The 16,417-nt window shown below is 45.0% G+C and overlaps 2 protein-coding genes across 2 annotated transcripts; one reads left to right on the top strand and one right to left on the bottom strand.

Moving 5' to 3' along the window:
- Window positions 1–1,759: 1,759 nt before the first annotated feature.
- LOC124707882 (UDP-glucuronate:xylan alpha-glucuronosyltransferase 1-like) lies at window positions 1,760–7,476 on the top strand. Its single transcript, XM_047239580.1, has 5 exons — window positions 1,760–1,953; window positions 2,491–2,621; window positions 4,935–5,132; window positions 5,249–5,886; window positions 6,206–7,476. The coding sequence occupies exons 2-5, from the start codon at window positions 2,590–2,592 to the stop codon at window positions 7,222–7,224; spliced, it is 1,887 nt and encodes a 628-aa protein (XP_047095536.1). The 5' UTR covers window positions 1,760–1,953; window positions 2,491–2,589; the 3' UTR covers window positions 7,225–7,476.
- A 585-nt stretch (window positions 7,477–8,061) lies between these two features.
- Window positions 8,062–13,613, bottom strand: LOC124705428 (protein trichome berefringence-like 7). Its single transcript, XM_047237153.1, has 4 exons — window positions 12,763–13,613; window positions 10,335–10,493; window positions 9,068–9,345; window positions 8,062–8,484 (listed from the first exon to the last, which is right to left on the bottom strand). Exons 1-4 carry the CDS (start codon window positions 13,611–13,613, stop codon window positions 8,462–8,464), a joined length of 1,311 nt encoding a protein of 436 aa, XP_047093109.1. The 3' UTR covers window positions 8,062–8,461.
- Between the last annotated feature and the right edge of the window lie 2,804 nt (window positions 13,614–16,417).

The following is a 16,417-nucleotide window of genomic DNA, read 5'->3' as shown; positions in this document are numbered from 1 at the left end:
TATGATTTTCATTATTTCATTCTTTGCATATGCTATGATAACAAAAGAACAAAGTGTATTTTGATATTTTGGCCTTGTCCAAAACAAATAACCTTTAGAAGACAAGGGCTCAATTCTTTTCGGTTTTCCCGAGAAGCTGCCCTCCACAAAACTTCCTATCGAAGCCAACCCTCAAATTTGGTTAGGCTTCCAAACTAGTTTCCCAAGCTTCCGGGAGAAGCCCCAACAAAACGGGGCTAATGTGTTGTGCAATCTAGTGGTTGTCTCGTCTCTTTATTAGTCGTATGTAAGTTTTGTGCTTACTCACCGCTCCAGATGGGAGATGCTTTATGTACACATATTTAACCTTTTCAAAATCAAAATTTGCACAATAGAGCTACTTTTGCGGAAATTAGTTTAAGTAGATACTTATGAGAAGGAAGATTTTTTCCCTTTATACTCATTAACTCCGAGACGCATAGACCTTAGAGAATCGGAAGAAGTCACAACAAACGTTGCAACAAAGCTTGGCTAGATTTTGTAGAGGCAATATATGCTTGCACTGAAAAGTGCTCCCTTTATTCATAAATAGATGTCTTAGATCTAAATCTAGATATATGTAGACAATATTTATGGACGGAGGGAGTATATAAATGAACGTAAGAAAAACAGGCGCGCAATCTGACGAATTTGGTACGAGTTCAAATATGCCGGATCCAAATAGACATATAACATTACAATCCAAATAAGCCGAATTTAACACTGCTTCTCTTTTTAGGACCGCTCCCCAAAGTGAAGACCGAAATCAAGCAGCACAATTGCACAAAGGTAAACCTGAAACACAAAAGAACAGACACCACGTCAGCCTGTTCTGACACCAAACAGCAGGGGCGATAACCTGGAAACCACCCGCCGGCTTTGGCAAGAGCTCCAGAGCGTCGCGGGGCAGCAACGGCAAGGAAACGGAAATGCCGGAGCCCCACTCCTCGTCCTTCCCCATTAACTCCTGATGAAGCTTCACCTGATGGCCCTCCCTGCTTTCACCCTCCACCGCTCCCTGATTTCACATTTCCGGCATGGCCCCGCCCGCCACGGTCGCCGCGATCCCTCGACCGATCGCGGTGCTCCGGCGTCGGGTCGTCAGTCAATTCTGGAATTGTAATGCGTGGATCCCACGGCCGGGAGTACCTTGATATTTGTTTGCTGATGACCATCTTGATGTATTTTTGGTCTGACAAGCAAAGAAGCTTTCAGAGCCCTGTCATTGTTGCGATCAATGGTGGCGAAAGCTAGCAATTCTGGGACGTAATTCAGGGTCGCTGTTTGATCTGCTACCGACAGACCGAGCCAAGATTTTCTACTATCTGGGAAGGAGAATTCTTTGTGCTTTATAACCTAATTTCGGTAGGGAATCGAGCGGAGCCAAAGTCTGGCTCGCAGCCGAATTCTTGGCACCAAATCTGTCTGTTTGTTGCAGTTGCTAAATTTCCGCGGTTTACCAACAAGAGGAAAATCTTACCATCCCGGTAAAACCTCGGTGGCACCGGCCGGGTTAAAACGTGCGCTCGCCGACTAAACCCGTCGTCCTCACGCACAGCGTAGCAATGGCCACCCTGGCCACCCTGAAACTTTGGCCTTGACCGGCCGTGGTACGCCCACCCGATTGTTTGATAACAATAATTGGGGATTAGAAAGAAGCAATCCGTCGCCATTGCTGCGCTTGCCACTGCGCATCCGCGTCAGCCCCCGCTGGGGATACACTGTGGGGTTGCTACCGACTATATAAAAGAGCTTCGCCTCCTCTTGAGCTCTCCCTCATATACACACACCACTCGAGTGGAGTTTTATTGCGTGAGTGCGCTGTCCGTAGAAAGAGGTGAGAGAGAGAAGCAGAGCCGAGGAGACGCACCCGTTTCTCGCCTTCCACCTTCCATCATCGGCCAATTCGGCGCTCGCCGGCGTTCCGTCTAGCGGGTATGGCGTCCGACTCCTTGCAGCCATGGCGAGTCCTTCCTTGCTCGTATTGTTCTCGGCTCTTTCCGCTTGGTTCTTCTTGCGCTGGGCATGGTTACCGATGAGTTCTTGGTTCTCGGGAGTTCTTTGCGCCGATGATGGCGCCAGCATTTGTTTGTTTTGATTCGTCTGGCGATTTCCGTTTTCGTGATGATCAGCGGCAATCTGTTTTTTCCCTCGAAAAGAAAAAAAAAATGAAAACGAACACTGCAGATCGATTTGTTTACTGTTATTCCTGATTTTCTAGGCTGGATGTGTCAGGGTCGTCGTGTTTGCATCGGGTCTCCAACTCCAGGGAACCCTCTGCTTTGCTCTTCTTCTTTCTCTCATTTTCTTTTATCTCCGCGCTGTCGGTTCTCTCCCCCATGTCCATCAGTCCATGGTGTGTTGATCCATGCCGCCACTGTTTTCTCCATCCCTCTCGTTGTACCGCCCCTCTTGTTTCTGTGCCGGTGGCCCGCGCGTTTTACGTGACATTGCCCTTTGTTGTGATTGCAGATGAGAAGCGGCGTGACGGCGACGGCGGCGGCGTGACCTTCTTCGCTCCTCGGAGAAGAAGAAGAGAGCGGAGGACGAGAACCGACGGAGGAGGGTCCAATGGAGCAGCGCTACCGACCGGCTGGAGCCCCGTAAGATTCCCCTCAATCCCGCCCCGTTTAATCGAAAAAGTCCTTTCTTTTTCTTCGCTGTATCCCGTGCTTCGACTTGCCCGCCGACGGCGCGCCGCCTGCCGCATTAGATCGACCGGGGGCCCGAACTACCGGCGGCAATAGCGAAAGGACCGGCACGACGGTCGACGACCGTGACGGGCCGCTCCCCCCGCTTTATTGCCGGTGGTGAAGTGGTTGGCCGCTCTGCGTTTCGCAATCTCGCATTACGGGCAATGTTTTCTCGCCCGTCAGTTAGTTGGTTAGTTACTCCAAGCTAATGTTTTTCACCATTGCTGCTCCTCCCTCCCCCCTCCTACCGTTTTGACCTCTTGAATTCATGGACGTATCAGCTTCCTCTCTCGAGATAACCTTTCTGCTATCGCCACGCGTGACGTGTAGGGGATGCTGCCCTTGGCGTGTGCTGCCGGCAGGTAGTGATTTCAGCATCCTTGGGTCATCTCCTCCCGTGATGAATGTACAAGTAGAACTAAGTCGGCCTGGACTCTGAACAGTCAAAAAAAGAAGTCAGCCTGAACTCTGAACTTCATTTTTGAACGAGCATTAGACAATACTAGTGAGGGGCTCATGGAAGAAGATTCCAAATTGTGCACCCTAACTGTACCGAACGGCTAATCATGCTGCGAATTCAAGTCGATCAAGGATTTGTCTGTTAGGTACAAAGTCACCTTAATTTATAGCGATCTTTCAGTTCCTGAAAGATGTGGCTGGAGAATGAAAAGTACAAGCCCACACAAGGAAAAAAACTCGGAAATTTTGTCAGTGCTCGTGACCTTAGTTTCTTTGGACTTCTTTTTTGATTGGCAAACATTATTAGTGTGACTCCCTGTCTCATCCAACAATCGGGGATATACTACTGCATTTTCTCCCTTTTAAAAGGGCACACTCTGGACACTTCAATGGGGACATTAATATGTATTTTTGTCCATAAAGTGCTCAAGCCTATCAGCATTCCACTTATTCTGATCTGCAGCACAGGATTAAAGGATGATGTAACAGGGGAGCACTGCCTGTATATAAAACTGCTGCCTAGCCTATCCTGGCGAACTGATTATTAAGGGAAATTAGGGGCCTGAAAGTGTTGCCTTCTACTACTAGCCTAGCGGGTGTATCCTTGCGGTTGTTTATGGGGACCTCTACGCGAGATTCGGAGTGCTGATGCTTCCTTTTGTGCCTCTAAACCTTCTAGTGAAAACACGTGCGCTTTCCTTGTGAGAGCTCTCCAGCCTCCAGGTGTCCCCTACAAATCCTAGTTAACTGTCCATGATCATTTTTTCGATAAAGTTGAAAGGAAGATCAAAATTAAAAGGGCGAAAATGACATGTACCTATGTATTAAAAAAAGGAACATCATTACGAAGAAAATGACATGTACCTATGTATTAAAAAAGAGGGACATCATTACCTGCCTTGTTAATCAAGAACCAATCAATTGTTTTCATTCGTACGCCAAGCTCAGGAAGAATTTTATTCTGTATTTTCTTCAGTCTGAACTCTGAACTTCATTTTTGAATGACCGTTAGTGAGGTGGCTCAGTCATGGAAGAAGACTCCAATTTGTGCATCGTAACGGTACCAAACGACCAATCATGCTCTGAATTGAAGTCGATCAAAGATTTGTCAGTTAGGTACAAAGTCACCTTATTGATTAGACCAATAATTTATAGCGATTCTTTCAGTTCCTGAAAGATGTGGCATTCTATCCCTTTTAAAAGGGCACACTTTGGACACTTCAATGGGACATTAACTTGTATATTTTTGCCCATAAAGTGCCCAATCCTATCAGCATTCCACTTATTCTGATTTGTAGCACAAGCTGAAAGGATGATGTAGTGGCACTACCTGTATATAAAACTGCTGCCTAGTCTATCCTGGCGAACTGATTATTAAGGAAAATTAGGGACCTGAAAGTGTTACTTTCTACTAGTGTAGCTTTCGTATCCTTGCGGTTGTTTTGGGGAACCTTTATTTGAGATTTGGAATTCTGATGCTTCCATTTGTGCTTCTGAACTAAAACTTCCCAGGTGTGTCCTACAAATCCTAGTTAACTGTCCATGATTACGATGAGAATTAAAGTGAAAAAGGAAGAAAAGACATATTCCTATGTATTAAAAAGGAGGAACATCATAACCTGACTTGTTAATAAATAACCAAACGATCATTTTCATTGGTACACCATCTATATTTTCTCCTGTTCTAGGCAAGAATAGTTCATTGATTTCCGAATTCTTCTGAGTTGATGTGTACATGACTGAATTTATTACTGCTTTCTGCAGTGATGATACTACCAAGAGAAGGGCCACCAAAAGCAAAAGTTTCAAAGATGTTGAAAACTATGAAGTTCTTGTCCTCGAGAAGAACTGTGGTTGCAAGTTCAAATCTTTGCGCTACCTGCTTATAGCTATTATTTCTGCAACGTTTGTTACCCTCCTAACTCCGACCTTGTACGAGCGCCAACTACAATCCAGTTCTTTGTAAGTATAAATTACTGAAACAGATCTCGTTGAACTATCTATGACACGTTAAAAGGAATCATAAATTCTGATGTACACTATGACTATTATCTCATGCAAGTGTATATGGTTTGCAGGTATGTCGATGTTGACTGGATATGGGACAAAACAATTTCTGATCCACGATATGTATCATCTGTTGATGTTCAGTGGGATGATGTATATTCATCACTGGAAGATCTTAAGGCTGGTAACCAAAAGCTGAAAGTTGGACTCTTGAATTTTAATAGCACTGAGTTCGGCTCTTGGTCGCGGATACTCCCTGAAAGCCATGTTTCAGTTATAAGACTAGAGCATGCCAAGGAAAGCATTACTTGGCCTGCCCTATATCCTGAATGGATAGACGAGGAGGAGGATTCTGAGATACCATCCTGTCCATCATTTCCAGAGCCTAATGCCCGAAAAGGTGTATCGTTTGATGTTATTGCTGTGAAACTTCCCTGTACAAGGGTGGCAGGTTGGTCAAGAGATGTTGCCAGGCTCCATTTGCAGCTCTCAGCGGCAAAATTGGCCGTGACCTCTTCAAGAGCCAACCGGAAGGCCCATGTGCTTTTTGTGACGGACTGCTTCCCGATTCCTAATCTCTTCCCATGCAAGAACCTTGTGAAACATGAAGGCAATGCTTGGTTGTATAGGCCTGATTTGAGGGCGATAAAGGAGAAGCTTAGGCTTCCTGTTGGATCGTGTGAGCTTGCCGTTCCACTTAAAGCCAAAGGTTTGTTGCTTTGTACTCAATGTTTAAGCCTATGTTTGTCATCTCAGTACAATAGTTCTTTTCTAAAGCAATTCATACATGCATATCCAGTGACCTAGTAATGTTGCTCTTCGCTAGAGAAATGATACTCTGAACAATTATTTTCTGCAAAAATAGCATCTAATGTTGTCATAGACAAGTTGTACTGAAGAAATAGATATTTCTACTGATTATTAAGGTCCAGTCTCCAGTTATATATATGGAATTGGCATTGTCCGTTTTACTCGTTTTCTGAATAAAATTTGAATTCAGTAGATAACATATGTTCTTATGGGTGCAGCAAGACTTTACTCAGTAGATCGAAGAAGAGAAGCTTATGCAACGATACTGCATTCAGCGAGTGAATACGTATGTGGTGCTATCACAGCAGCTCAGAGCATCAGGCAAGCAGGATCAACCAGGGACTTGGTTATCCTTGTTGATGATACCATAAGTAATCATCACCGGAGAGGCTTGGAAGCTGCGGGCTGGAAGGTGAGAATAATCGAGAGAATCAGGAACCCAAAAGCTGAGCGTGATGCCTACAATGAGTGGAACTATAGCAAGTTCAGGTTATGGCAGCTGACTGACTATGACAAGATCATATTCATTGATGCTGACCTCCTCATCTTGAGGAATGTGGATTTCCTGTTTGCGATGCCAGAGATCACTGCAACTGGCAACAATGCGACCCTCTTCAACTCTGGTGTGATGGTCATCGAGCCCTCAAACTGCACGTTCCAGCTGCTGATGGAACACATCAACGAGATAACATCGTACAACGGCGGTGACCAAGGGTACCTGAATGAGATATTCACATGGTGGCACCGCATTCCGAAGCAAATGAACTTCCTGAAGCACTTCTGGGAGGGTGACAGCGAGGCGATGAAGGCGAAGAAGACCCAGCTGTTTGGCGCCGACCCGCCGAGCCTCTACGTGCTCCACTACCTAGGCGTGAAGCCATGGCTGTGCTTCAGGGACTATGACTGCAACTGGAACAACCTGATGATGCGTGAGTTCGCGAGCGATGTCGCGCACGACCGGTGGTGGAAGGTGCACGACAAGATGCCTCAGAAGCTTCAGTCCTACTGCCTTCTGAGAACGAGGCAGAAGGCTGGGCTGGAATGGGACCGGAGGCAGGCCCAGAAGGCAAACGTTGAGGACGGCCATTGGCGGCGGAACATCACTGATCCGAGGCTCAAGATCTGCTTCGAGAAGTTCTGCTACTGGGAGAGCATGCTGTGGCACTGGGGCGAGACAAACCGGACAAAGAGCACCCCTGTGCTGTCGACACCTACTGTGAGCTTGTCAAGCTCTTGAGCTGTGTAGATAACCCGAGACATATTTATACAGAAAGCTTTATGTATAGCACCATACATGCATAGCAGCAGCTTGTATAGGTAGCTATGCTTAGGTCTTTTCCCATACAAATGTAAACCCTATGTTGCCGTCCTGGCTGCGCCTCATGTCTGGCAGCGGCGATGGTCAACAAATATTTGGGTTGATTTAGCTAATAAGTTATTTGTGCATGTAAATTCTCTTACTGGGAACACGGAATGTTTTTTCACGACAGCAAAGACAATGGCAATGGTATATCAGGTGTGAGACTGTTCTGGTCGCTACAGATCGAAGCTTTGGCTGAAACATATTCCTCGACCTCAGCTTATCCTCTATTTAACATAGAGATGTCGAAGCTTTGACAAAATCATATTCCTGGGCATTAATTGATTACTCTCATCCATTAATTAAGAAAAAAAATCTGAGTTGACGAAAACCATACAAGGATCAAGCCCACACGAGACACAACCACCAACACCACACGCCACGCCCACTCGAGACCACTCTCACCGATGGAGTCATGGAGATGCCGCCAAAAAAGCCAACCACACAAACACAAAGCAAACGGTGACTCACTCCGCCGAACTAGCCGGTGGCAGGGCTTTTGCCCGAAACTCTTCTTTGGCCAAAAAAAAAAAAACCTACAGATCTGAGCATCAAGCATATGCAAGATCATTGGAGCTGAGCCTGCAACGCATCACGCCCTCCGCATAATATTAGATGTTATTACAATCAATATATGTTGTAAATGTAATAACTTCTTATATTACAGTAGTACTTTCTTACACAAAAAAGATTAAGGCGTATCAAGAATTTTAGTACAGTGTAGAAAAATGCACATTATGCAGATAATACAGCAATGGAATTTTTTTGCCGCTTATCTTGAAAAAGAACATATTTTTATACATCATGTGAAGTGCCCTGTCAGTATTACATACATGTAGAAACACATGTTTGGACAACGTATAAATTGAATTTGTAAGAAGCATGCAACAAAGTGTGATGCTTTTTTACCATGGACAATCTGAAGAAGAAAAGATACAAAATCTACATCTCAGAATGAACACATCACCTTGTACAAGAGAGAAAAGAATGCAGGATCCTGTTAACCACCTATGAGAGCTATTTCCAGGGCTTCGGTTGCTCATCTATAGCTGACAAAATCGCAAGATGGATATGTAGGTGCGGAAGAAAAGAAAATAGAGTATAGAGTCAGCAGTCACCCCGCCATATTTCGCCAACCTGAGAATTTAAGACATTAAGAAATGTTAGCTCAACACATAATAACAATGAACACATTCAACTGGGAAATTGGACAATAAAAATACGTAGTAGTAGTTTTTAACACTTAAAAGAATTTCAAACCATATTGTTACTGACGTTGTACGGTAGTATGCCAACTCAGTCGCATCAGTACAACTTAATGATCAAGCTGTGAACTCGTGGAGTAACATTTTCTGGTAGACTATAAGTTAACTTAACAAAGGATAGAATCAATAAGAGCTATTTGGTCTATTTGAATTCTTTCATTAGATTATCATGGGGTCAACTGTAACATTCTACACCATCTGCTTTGAGTAAGTATGAATTCTCTGTTCATGTGACGCATCGTAGTTGTGTACAACTACCAAACATTTATGCATTACATATCAAGTTTCGAAAATTTATATCAATGCAAATGCAAGGATGGGAAAGGGGATAAACTGGACCCTACACACTGCAAGAGCATTTTTTTGTATGGAAAGAATTATCTAACCGCTGACTTCATTTCATTACTAGTATTCAAAGAAATGAAGACACACATTGGCGTAAAAAATGAACTCACCATTTGTAAAAAGGTACGCAAATACAAGTTCATTCCAAGCATCGGGAACTCCAGGGAGACACCAATGACTGCAATCAAGTATAGTAGGAGGATAACTCCATGCGCCAACATGAGCATCAGTTCTGAAGGCTCCCATCAAAGTTACATTTAGAACATTAACGGGAACTTTCATGCTGGCGACAACATCAGCAAGTATATCGCCAAGTTCACTCTTGTCATTTCCTTTGGCCTCAGGTGAAGGCTTTTCTGTTACTTCACATATCGTTTGGTTTAAATCGCTGTAATATGAAACAGCAGGTTTCGTTAGTTCTTACAAAGAAGATACATCATAGCAAGGAAAGAATTATAAGAACAGAAGAAACGAACTTAGTATTTTGCAAGACACATTCAGCTACTTCAAATGAAGTGGTGTAAAACAGATAGTGAACCCAATGGCATAGACACAATTTGATACTGGAACGTAAACATATGTACAGCTCAGAATTGTTAGTGAACTGTGCAGATATGCGACGTCTCCCCCTTGCTCCGGAATAAACGTAATGTCAATAAAAAGAGATTCTTGATTTGATTTAATGAAGTGTAAGAAGAAATTCTGAATCAGAGGTAACTGTTAAGCTGTAGCTAAATTTCCATTCCAAATCTTACATGTTTCCCACATAAATTCAAGAAACAATGTCTGTATCCACATTGCATAGTAGAGTGTATATTTGAAATTGGACACAGAGGTGGGATCCAGTGAAATAAAGTTACTATATATGCCTTGGTGGAGCTGGAAGCAATCTCTGTATCCACATTGCATAGTAGAGTGTATATTTGAAATTGGACAGATGATATATGAGGTTAAATGGATAGGTTATCAACAAAAAAATGCAAAATGATAGCATAATAATTAAATCAGTGGAATTACTCATCTCCTTACTGTTCAAGTGTGGGCATAGCAACTAATAGGATTTAATTTACATGTGATTTACATAATGTGGACCTAGCAGTGTTCAGATGCAGATAACGATTGTTATCTAAATTTTACATCTCATAAAAAAATTGTTCGCCATCATATATCACTATATCAGGCAATCATAAATGATCTCTATCCTTACTTTCAAACTATTAAGAAAATTACAGAATTTTTCACATACTTTCTTATGATTAAATTGCATGCATAGTACACTACATCTATATATCACTTCAAGTTAAACTGGCAAAGCATGAATTAAAGTAGGCTGTACACAAGAGAAGAGCTCTGTAGTGTACTATGTTATAAACACACCTCCAATGTGATGGCTCATACGTGCGGAAAAACACATGTGTTCGGTTTAAATCAACTCTTCTTTCCACCCAAGAAGCCCAAGTTTGCAGTGCCATCCTGAACGCAACATCAATGGTTGTACCTAGTTTGAGAGCACGTCCAGCCTGAAAATAGCAACCCCTGTTGGGAAGAAAAAATCAGATCAAACTAGGATATCTTTGAAGTTGGACTCAACTCAGATATGCATGAATATGTAACATTTAAATGGGCAAAAAGGATGTACCAGTTGTCAATGATTTCATGTTAGAACAAGAAAATACTAAGATTGGGTAATTTAATCATGATCTTTCTCAAATATCACAGAACTATGTAACCCACTATTATCACAGAGAAGCTAACCACTAATTTGAAAAAGAAAACCATGCTGGATGGAAGACATGTAACATCCAGCAAATAGCATCTGTTAAGTCATCAGAAAATCATATTTTCAATTAGCAACAAGATCATATAAGGTCCAGCTTAACCAATGACACGCCCATGCCTATGAGTAGGAAGATTGCTAGTGCAGGCATGACTGTTTCGCAGCTTTATACTCAACTTGGCATAAAAGTAACTAGTGAAGGACGGTAAGGTACAAATGTTGAGGAACTACAGAGGGATGAGGGAAGGGTCTAACAACTGCTGGACCTAACACAATAAATTTCCCATATCCTTACTGTTCTTCTTTGGTTCATCCTCTCTGACTTATTTCCATAATCATCCCATCCCAGTATCAAATTTGCTGTTCATATCTCTGTGTAAGCATATACTCCCTCCGTTCTTATTTAATTGACTTTGATTAGAACCACATCTAGTTCATTTGCTTTACATCCACGCGTCAATTAAATCCGTACAGAGGTAGTACATTTGAATTGAGGTGCATAGGAACGAGATGGTGAGTTAGCCTCAAGCTTTGCTGTTGTTGCTTTGTGCTCGTTTTACTTATTTGTTAAGTTGACATCGGAAAGAAGTTGTAAAAAAACCCTATTAGTCTGTTACCTAAAATTATTTTTAGATAGGACAACTTGTTCTTGTTTCAGGAATTGCCCCTGCGGAGGAGAAAGGGTTCCAGGCTCGCCATCAATCCTAGTTGTTGTATCAGAATATGAAGAGGAGGGCACACGGGATCATGTCAGCGATAAATCCCCTTCAAGAGAGTGAATTAAATGTTTATCCTTTCAAACTTCATCTCATATGCTGGGGACTGCAGATATATATTTGTTTGCAACCTGACTAGGAAAAAAACAGGTAGCTAAGCATCCAGTTATCTAAAACTAACTCAGCCAAAATAGGCAATCTATTGTGATGCCAAATGGAGCCTTAGAGCATACAAATATTTAAATCGGTGATACCAGAGAAACAGAGACTATGTTACCTATTCCCACTGTTTTTTTTTTCAATTCAACCAATTACATATACACACATGAAATGCAATGCTAACGGAAAACACACATATAAAAAACTAGTGAAGGGCAGGTATGACTGTTTTGCAACTTGGCATAAAAGAAACTAGTGAATTTCGGTAACTTAAAAAAGTTGAGGAGGGGAAGGTGGGGAGGGGAAGGGTCTAACGACTGGTGGACTTAGCACAGTCTGGGAGTTGTAATGTTAGGTGCATAATAAGAATGACTAATTACGAATTTTTCCCTACCCTTGCTATTCTTGTTTGGTTCTTCCTCTTGACAAATTCTGATTGCTCTCTGACTTCCATAACTCATCCCCTCCCAGTATCAAGTTTGCTCTTCATATTGCCACGTACAAATATATGTTTGATTTGAGGAGCATAGGAAGGCGAAGCTGAGTTAGGCGCAAGCTAGTGGTTGTTGCTTTGTGCCCGTTTTGCTTACTTTTTAGTGGCGGCGCCAGGCCTTCAAGCCTGTGATGTAATTTCGAATCTGCGATGTCAAATACATGTGTTCATACAAGTTTTATAAATTTTATTTTGCATGATTAATACTTGTATACAAAGGATTTGCCAAAAACCTTTGTGGTCAATTGACCATACCGCTCACAATGTGGCTTCATCTCATATACGCTATTAATCTGCTACGTAAAACCGAATAAAATGTTTATCCTCTAAAACTTCATCTCATATGGTCTGGAATGCAACCTGACTAGGAAAAAAAAAGGTAGCTAAACATCCAGTTATCTAAAACCAGCTGAACCAAAATGCGCAATCTACTGTGATGCAGAATGGGGACTTAGAGCATACAAATACATAAAATCGGTGATATCACAGAAATAGAGCTGATGTTACCTATTCCCACTGTTTATTTTTTTCAATTCAACCAATTACATATAGACACATGAGATGCGATGCGGACGAAAAACACATACGCATATAATGATATATGATGGTTAGTACTACAAAATGAACATAGCAAAACAAAGCAAGAGAGAGAGAGATTACGTGTTGAACAATTTGGTGGGAGTCCACCAGTGCCCAGTGTTGAAGATGAGAACGTCGGCATTGGCCCATTTCCGGCTAATGTTATCCATCTTGTCGAGCCTGAGAGTGGACTTGACCCTCTTGGGGGAGTGCCTGGGCGGAGGGCTCTGCTGGACGAGGAACACTGAGCGGAAGAACTCAACAGTGAGGTCGAAGGCGTCGAACCTGACGGCGAGGAAGCGAATGACCTTGGTGATCTGGTTGCCGTTGACCTCGTAGACGGAGGCGGGGTCGTGGACCCCGGGCATGAGCATGCAGATGAAGGACTCCCACTGCGTGCGGCTCATGGAGTCCCCCACGAAGACGACCCGCCTCCCGCGCAGCCGCTCGAGCGCGGCCCGCGCGGCGAAGCGCGGCACGTCGCAGCCGCGCGGCCGCCAGCGCCAGCGGAGGTACGCGGTGTCGGGCCGCCCGTTGGCCAGGCAGTCGAAGCCGCGCTCCGCGAAGGCGCACTCGGAGCTGTTGTAGAGCGGGTAGGTCGGGGCCGGGACCCAGCGGCCGTCGAACACGTCGCAGGTTCCGGGGCGGTGGTGGGGGGAGGAGGAGGTGGTGGAGGTGGTGGTGAAGGCGGTTACGGCTTGCCCCCGCGCTGGGTCGTGGCGGAACGCGTAGAGGTAGAGCAAGCAGGTGAGCGCCAGCGCCGCCGAGGCCAGGCAGAAGGCGCGCGCGGCCCGGTCGAGGGATGGGTTTGTGGAAGAGGCCGCCCACCACCTGCGCTGCGATGACGACACCCGCGGGCTCACGGGTAGGGCGCCGCCGCCGCCGGCCCTCTGCGCGACGCGCCCCGAGCCGCTCCGGCTGGTGCTCACCATCTCGCGGCCCCCGCCAGATCCCCCATCCCGCGGGGTCCGCCAAATCGGCCCGCCTCGCCGGAGCGGAATCGCGCGGAGGAGGCCGCGCCGCGTCGCGACACGATGCTGCGGCAGAGCTCTCGGCGCGCGCGCGCAGGCGGTGTCTGGGGTTTGACTCTGGCGAGCTGTAGAAAGCGTGCTCACGGCGGCACGGCGCCGGGGCGCGGCGAGGGGGAGGCGGTTGCTGGCGCGCGCGGCAGGTAGGGACTGGGGGAGGGGCGGTGGCGATCTGTGGAACGGGGAAGCCGGCCGCCGTCACTGGCTTGTGGGGCTTTGGAGCCCGGCTGGCCCGCGTGGCCGGGGAGCGAAGTGGAGATGGTGGTTAGGACGCTGGGTGGTGGCGCCGTGCGGAATACCGGGGGCGTCCTTGCGGGACGAACACTCGACTCGAATTGCCATGTTTACAAGTAAAGTTCTTCGGTGCCAATCAATTATTGATCGTTTCGTTTCCATTTTCTGCGCCGAAGATTTGATGATCTGGACGGTACGGCCAACCGCCTAGAGACGAGAAAAGGTGTGTAAACAAAGGGAATGGAGGCTGCCACCTACCCAGACTGTGATACTGCCACGATTCTCCATCACAGTACGGTACCAAACATCTGAGATGTGTTGCTTTGCTGGATGGATAGAATATTTTAGAGATGCCAATCGGAACTTTTGCTACTACACTAAATTAGAATGGCAACTGGGTAAGCTGTCTGACTTTTATCGCTCCTTTCGGGTCTGTGCGATTCAAGCGATTATCATAAAGATAGAGGATTAAAATTTCAAGCTACTTTTTCTCGGCTATTTGTTTGTTTGTTTCCTACCTTCCATATGAAAAAAAGATTCCGACATTTTCTTTGCAGCACATTCCATGTAAAAATTCATTTGCTCAAACCACTTGGCAAATATCTTTGTTTCTCGCGTGACTAAATCAAACAAATCTAAATTTTCCCATCATTCGAATTGGCAGTTCTAGCACTGGAGAATTCAAATATTGTGATGCCTGTTTGTTTGGGTTGTGTCAACTAGATATGTTATTGCTACTAGGGAGAAAAACAACAGTGTTTTATCCAAGGGTAATTCTATTGTTTACTTTACACACATTGCGTAATGCAATAATCTGTTGTGTGCAACTTAATACTGGAAAGGGTTCGGACGATAACCGGAAGGTGGATTATTAGTCATACACGCAGTTCGATTACGGTCTATGTATTGTGTTGCAATGCCCAAACGAATCTCATAGTAATCATCTTGTCATGTATGGTCGGTATTCTGTCAATTGCCCAGCTGTAATTTGTTCACCCAGCGACTGCTAACCCTCTCCTCAGATCCCGTCGCCGGCTCCTCTCCCCCACATCGCCGGCGGCGATGGTGGTCAGCGGTGAGTGGGAGTGGGGCCTGGTCTTTGTATAGCTGAAAGGACACGGATGTCGCCTAGAGGGGGTTGTGAATAGGTGATTTAAAACTTTTACGAGATGGGCTTAACAAATGCGGAATAAAACTAGTGTTTACTTTGTCAAGCCCAAAGCCTATATACTATGGTTCACCTATGTGCACCAACAACTTATGCTAAGCAATACAAGCAAGTATGTGATAGCAAGATATATATAACTTCAAGCACGATGGCTATCACAAGGTAAAGTGCATAAGTAAAGAGCTCGGGTATAGAGATAACCGAGGCACGCGGGAGATGATGATTTATCCCGAAGTTCACACTCTTGCGAGTGCTAATCTCCGGTGGAGAGGTGCGGTGGCTTAGTGCTCCCGAACGCCACAACTGGCTTCACCTTGAGATGGGTTGCTCGATGCACACCAACGCCACAAAGGCCTCACCCCAAGATGTGGTAGTCACACCACACACCGAACGCCACGAAGGCGTCTCACCTAAATCTCCGGTGACCCTCGCCACAAAGGCCTAGGTCACGATTCCACTAAGGGATTTCCTTCGAGGCGGAAACTGGGCCTTACACAAAGGTTGGGGCACACTTCCACAACTTAATTGGAGGCTCCCAACAAATAGCCTCAAAGGCCTAGAATCCATCTAGGGTTCCAAGAACCAAAGAGTAACAACCTTCTTGCTTTCACCACCACGAATCACCGTGGAGAACTCAAACCGATGCACCAAATGCAATGGCAAGAACACCACAAAGATGCTCAAGTCCTTCTCTCTCAAATTCCAACAAAGCTACAAAAGCTATTGGGGGAATAAGAGAGGAAGAACAAATAAGAGGAGGAACACCAAATTTCTCCAAGATCTAGATCTAGTGGATTCCCCTCACAAAGAGAGGGATTTGATTGGTAGGAATGTAGATCTAGATCTCCTCTTCCTTTTCCCTCAAAAAGATTCAAGAAGCATAGGAGGAGTAGAGGGATATGGCAAGCTCTCAAGGTCAACAATGGTGGAGAGCACAAAGTGGAAGAGGTAGCTGTCCAAGGAGGAAGAAGGGGGTCTTAAATACCCCCTCCCATCGAAATATGACCGTTTGGGTCCTCCCGAGCCGGATTATCCGGGGCAGTTATTGCAAAAATCCGGCCCCCGAAAATCGGCTAAGAACATGAGAAAACATGCCCCTGGATGGGGGCCGGATATTTGGCCGGATTTTCCCAAAAACCGGATTTTTCGGGGGGGCCGGATTATCCGCCCCAAACTTGGGCCGGAATATCCGCCCCCTGAAAACTGGCAGAAACATCAAACTGAAACGGGCATAACTTTAGCATCCGGACTTCGATTGATGATCTTGGGCTTGTTTTAAAGCTAGGAACAAGCTCTACAATATCAT

This window comes from Lolium rigidum, chromosome 4 (genome assembly GCF_022539505.1).
Source record: "Lolium rigidum isolate FL_2022 chromosome 4, APGP_CSIRO_Lrig_0.1, whole genome shotgun sequence".
NCBI lineage: Eukaryota > Viridiplantae > Streptophyta > Magnoliopsida > Poales > Poaceae > Lolium > Lolium rigidum.
Note: the sequence above shows the minus strand (reverse complement) of the source record. Positions and strands in the feature narration are given on the sequence as shown.

Bases quoted from the DNA above. Each gene is read 5' to 3' on its own strand.
- LOC124707882 (XM_047239580.1), top strand. From the start codon at position 2,590: ATGGAGCAGCGCTACCGACCGGCTGGAGCCCC. The intron at 5,133-5,248 runs GTAAGTATAAAT...TATGGTTTGCAG, and splicing joins CAACTACAATCCAGTTCTTT to GTATGTCGATGTTGACTGGA. The intron at 5,887-6,205 runs GTTTGTTGCTTT...TTATGGGTGCAG, and splicing joins CGTTCCACTTAAAGCCAAAG to CAAGACTTTACTCAGTAGAT.
- LOC124705428 (XM_047237153.1), bottom strand. From the start codon at position 13,613: ATGGTGAGCACCAGCCGGAGCGGCTCGGGGCGCGTCGCGCAGAGGGCC. The intron at 9,346-10,334 runs GTGTGTTTATAA...TTCATATTACAG, and splicing joins TATGAGCCATCACATTGGAG to CGATTTAAACCAAACGATAT. The intron at 8,485-9,067 runs GTGAGTTCATTT...TTAAATTCTCAG, and splicing joins TGCGTACCTTTTTACAAATG to GTTGGCGAAATATGGCGGGG.